We start from the raw sequence: 5298 nt of genomic DNA on the forward strand, positions 1-5298 counted from the left end.
ATATTCAGCTACTTTTTATTAATCAATGAAAAAGGCAATTCTATCTGCATTTAAAAACTCTGGAGTATTGTTAATGAATGGTGAAACTAAAATCAGAACTTTCAGTAAGTTCCTCATAGGAAAGCAGCAGTCTTACTGGTTTCACCGTAAAAGGTTTTGACAACATGGGAAACCACATAGTCTGTTGGCTGCTCACAGGCCCAGGGAATCAGCAGAAACATCTTCTCTTCTGTGGCTCTCCATGATGCAAAAGGGGCTCACAGTAAAGACCACATCCCTGCCTAAAACATACCACTGTATTTACCCAAGCTCCACGGAATATTTAAAGTCGAGGAAAGCAGAATTATGTATCAGAGGACTTAACTCTAAATTCATCCCAAAGTTCTAACACTAAAAGGAAAAACACACAGGGCCTATATGGAGAAAACAGAGGAAAAAGTTTTAATATTTCAGCACTTTTGACGTACAGCTGAAGACTAAACATTAACAGAAAATATTTGGGTAAGTGAACTAAGCCAACCTGCTAAAGACCAGGCCTGAGCAGAATACACTGAGCTAACGAAACGGAGAGGGGCCTGGCCTCGCTCCCAGCTCGTGCCCTCACCGCTGAACGGGCAGCGGAGGCGACGGTGCGGAGAACCCGGGGGCGCACTCATGAGCAAGGGGGCGAGAACAGAGCCTCAGAGCCTCACACGGAGGTGGTCTGTCAGGGCCAGCTGGAGAAACGCCCGGCACGGGAGATGAGCAAGACCCAGGGGCCCCAATTCTAAGTGCCAGGAGGCCACACTCCATCTGTGAAAAGCCTCCTGGGACACGCTCACCTGCTCCTGAAGCCTATCCAGGTCTGCGACCGCGTACGCGAGCTGCGTGCTGGAGATGGAGGCTGCAGGCCTGGCTTCTGGCGAGCCACCTGCGTTGTCACTGTTTCCTTGGCTAACAGAAGGGTCTTTGCTACCAGTCACCAAAGGCTTTTTGATCTCCTTGGCACTTTCATTGGAAATGGGCCTGAGCGAAAGCTTGAAAAGCGATTTCAGTGATTAAATATTTTTACCTTAGCAGATACCTGAGTATCTACATATGTGGGTCAACAACTCACCATAAATTGCTGGCTGTGTGCAAAGCAGTCAGTAAAAATTAGCTGCTGAAAGCACAGCAGATCGTGTATCGTTTCTGGGATGGAAGGTAACGTGCAGAAATAAACAATAAATACATCCCCAAACCACAGGAAAACTAACCTCTGGAACATCATAGCCTTAAAAAAAATTAACTAACTGTATTAGGTAATAACTTGCCAAAATAGTTAATGAACTAATAATAAGGGTAAAAAACTCAAAATCATAACCTTGTTATGNAAGGCTTTTTGATCTCCTTGGCACTTTCATTGGAAATGGGCCTGAGCGAAAGCTTGAAAAGGGATTTCAGTGATTAAATATTTTTACCTTAGCAGATACCTGAGTATCTACATATGTGGGTCAACAACTCACCATAAAATGCTGGCTGTGTGCAAAGCAGTCAGTAAAAATTAGCTGCTGAAAGCACAGCAGATCGTGTCTCGTTTCTGGGATGGAAGGTAACGTGCAGAAATAAACAATAAATACGTCCCCAAACCACAGGAAAACCAACCTCTGGAACATCACAGCCTTAAAAAAAATTAACTAACTGTATTAGGTAATAACTTGCCAAAATAGTTAATGAACTAATCATAAGGGTAAAAAACTCAAAATCATAACCTTGTTATGGTTCAAATAACAAAAAGTGTCCTTGTGCACAGCACTGTTACAAGAGAAGAACCCAGGGGAAGCGCGGGAGCACTGAGAAAAGCACAGGGGGTGAGCGTGCGAGGCACGGCCGCTGGCAGCCCAGCGCTGCAGCAGCCACGCCGCGTTCCCACTTTCAGACAGAGGCTCTGAGACTCACAGACCTTCACCTCCCACGGCCACGGAATAAGGAGTGGCAGAGCCAAGGCTGGACTGTGTCTGCCTCCCCAGCCCACGCTCCTGCCATGAAGACACGCTGCCGCGGGCGACTGGGTTTCTCTCCCACTCCAGATAGCACAGGCTTTATCCCTTTCAACGTGTGCTACCTTCATCACACTGTCTTAACCCTTTTCATGCTCCTCACTGTGCAATGACAGTTTATGGGCGTGTCTGTCACTCGGGCTGTTCCTGGAGGCCCTGGCGAGGCTGGTGCTCAGCGCCAAGCTGCACCCAGGCTCTTGGGATCGAGAGGTTCTGACTTTACTATGACATTAATAAGCCATCAGCAGCACGTGGATATTTAATATCTCTGATTATTTGAGAAGGGAAAATGCAGGATATTCTAAGTAGAAAAGGTTAATTAATTTTACTACCTTTTAATCTCAATATCATATGATTGTTTTAGATGTCCAAATAATAAGTATAAAAGTACGTACATCTTGATTTCTAATTGTGTTCATTAAAATGAGCATCTGTTTTAATCTGGAGCCCCACAAAGTACTCTGGTTTTGAGAAAAGGAAATGAGCCTGTCAGGGTGTTGTCCACGCAGACGCCACTGACGGCGACGCTCGCCAGAGTAAAAGAGGACACGGAAACAGAACAGGGTGCGCTCCTGACAGGTCAGCCTGCGGTCACCTCCATCCCGTGACAGCGTGCAGAATTTAAAAGCTCACTCGCATGCTTAGCCCAGCGCCTCTTTAGCCTTCCCAGGCACCGACGGCTGCCACCCACATGGGGCCCTCACCTCTCGGACGAAGGCAGAGAAGCGCGCCAGGATCTGCAGCGTGAGCCTCCACAGGCGGGGTGCCAGCGCTGGCGCGAACAGCGCATCGGACCAGCAGCGCTCCAGGCTGCGCCACACTCCCAGGGAGGCCAGCAGGCAGAACGGGCTTTCAGCTGGGGAACAGATCACACGTGTAAGGAACACCGGTCAACCGTGGGCGGACATCTAATTGTCGACTCGCAACGTGCGATTCAAAGGCAAAGAAAGTGGTGCCCTGGAGGATGGCACGTGGCCAGCTCTGTGACCACACAGTCGCACCATGTTCTACAACCTCCTCCATCCCTCGTATTTTATAATTTTATGTGACACCACCTCCCCGGTGTCTGGATAAAAACCAAACACACACGGCCCTTGGAAACCATTTTTTAACAGGTGCTTTACACCAAATCCACCAACCTGAGCCGAGTGGCAGTCACTTGCCAAGGTTTAACATTAGTTTCGAATCTGTCCTATTTCATTAGCTTTCCTGTCTTCCCTTCCTCGACATACTGACACAGGGGAGGTCAAATACCCAGGGCCGTGTCTGATAAAGACAGATGAAAACTCACTCTGACCACTGTTTTGTGTGGTTCTTATGCACAGTGGGCTTAGAGGCATACCAGAGAGACGACATCTAAGTCGAGGAACCCAGACCCTGCAGCAGTCACAAGTGATGAATACAGCATGGGGCAGGCACACCTGCACTGTAAGTCTGCACACCTACACCTGTGACCTGCCCAGTGTCCCAGACAGGGGCCAGGGCATGTGAGCCAGGACCAGGGGCCGGCCTGCTCCAGCTGTGCATCTCCTCAAAGAAGGACAGGAGCATCCTGACCCTTCACCGTGCAGACCGGTTCTCAGCCTGGGAGGAGGCAGAGCGTTGCCGACGCGCTGTGGAAAGAACTGATCATCACGCCAGGGGCTACCGCCCCTCGCCACGTTATATTCAGGAACGAGGACAAGGTCTGCTTCCTGTATTCTTAAAGCACCCCTTTTGTTATCTCTATAAAAAATTTGGTTTCTCTTTACCTTATAAAAAAAGAAGTTAAGGGGCTGGCCGGTTGGCTCACTTGGTTACAGCCCAGTGTTACACACCAAGGTCAAGGGTTCAAATCCACATACCCGCCAGCCACCAAAAAAAAAAAAAAGTTAAACTGAGCACCTTTAAGGTCCAACTGCTACATGACAGGAAAAGGCAAAAGCACCCTTGGGGTATGGAGGTCTAGACAACTTGGTGAGCTTAATTAACTCACTGTCATTTCTCAGGTTAAGGAAGTTACCTGGGGCGTCTTCCAGTACATCTGTGAGCGCTGCTTCTAAGGACCCTGCGATTTCTCTAAATCTGAGACAAAGGGAGAACACACATCAGCGTTCTGACTGCTCCATGTCTCCCCTGCACACCCCCTCCTTCCTGTGTCACAGGCACTGCCTCCTGCCCCTCGCTCGAGAAGCCCAGCGTCCTGAGAGATGCCAGCCGGCCTCGGAAAGTAAACGTCCCCACACTAAGAAGTGCGGAAGCTGTGCTCTGCACCTGTGCTACAGCTTGAGAAAAACCACCACCAGCGCCAGTGAAAACCAGCACCCACTGCCCAGTGCCCCGCCACTCTCTGCTGGCCCGCTCTCCTGCTTCTGGGTCCCTCACCCTGCTGGTCACTACTGCCCCACTGGCACCACTGCCCCCTCGATGTGCCTTCCTTTCTCCCTGATGACAGCCGGTCACTGGCAGTTCAGAGCATCCTGTCACAGACTTCTGTTTTTATAGCATGTGGACGGGTCTTCACAACTGTGAGATGTAACTGTGTGATGTGTTCATTTTGTTTATCTTCTAACTAGCTTGCTTACATGGACATTCGGTCTTCCAACTATATAACCCTTCCTCTTTCAAACCTCTCTGCACCAGCACATTCTTTTGTTGCCTGCTAACTTCCTTGCTGGCAATAAATTCTGACACATGCCTAAGATCAATTTATCTAAGTGATAATTTAGGTCTCTTCATAGTATACATGTGCTTGTACAAAGCGGTGCAGACACTGAGCTGAAGAAAATTGTCTGAAGAGTAAACAGGACAGCACTTCAGACAGAGCAGCCCTGTACGGCACAGCTAAGCACTGAGACTCCAGGACTGGGCCACTGCAGCCGGCAGTGTCCGGCAGCTGTCCTGCCTGTCCACAGAAGGAAAGGAACTCTCTACCTGCCTCGTGAAGCTTGCAAAAGGCCAGTCTTTCCACACCACAACTGAGAGGCACAGAAGAGTGACAGGAAAGGGGGATACGGGCACTGTGGGCTCAGCCAAGAACAGCAGCAAAGGGAACAGTGGCCCTGAGCATGACGACCAGAGGAGAGAGACCTGGCCCTGCAGCCAGGAGGGCTGACCAGCACCCAGAGCTCAGCCTCAGCCCTAGCACAGGAAAGGCCTGAAAGCTGGCACAGCACTGTCTGTAACAGGGGAAGACTGGAGGAAACCTGAGAGGCCACAGGAGAGGACAGGATTATGCAATGGTGGCACTCAGGGGACTCTGAGATGTACACAGAGTGACAGCAGAAAGCCTGACACTGTA

General features: G+C 49.7%; 1 protein-coding gene across 1 annotated transcript in view; it reads right to left on the reverse strand.

Moving 5' to 3' along the window:
* The window catches only part of COG2 (component of oligomeric golgi complex 2), a 38533-nt gene that overhangs the window by 7387 nt on the left and 25848 nt on the right, over nucleotides 1-5298 (reverse strand). The window contains exons 10-12 of the mRNA XM_008591434.1: nucleotides 4021-4082; nucleotides 2723-2874; nucleotides 822-1016 (exon numbers count right to left, since the gene is read on the reverse strand). Coding sequence (XP_008589656.1) covers nucleotides 822-1016; nucleotides 2723-2874; nucleotides 4021-4082 — 409 coding nt within the window. The remainder of the gene's footprint in view (nucleotides 1-821; nucleotides 1017-2722; nucleotides 2875-4020; nucleotides 4083-5298) is intronic.

This window comes from Galeopterus variegatus, unplaced genomic scaffold, assembly GCF_000696425.1.
Source record: "Galeopterus variegatus unplaced genomic scaffold, G_variegatus-3.0.2 Scaffold6911, whole genome shotgun sequence".
Taxonomy (NCBI): Eukaryota; Metazoa; Chordata; class Mammalia; order Dermoptera; family Cynocephalidae; genus Galeopterus; species Galeopterus variegatus.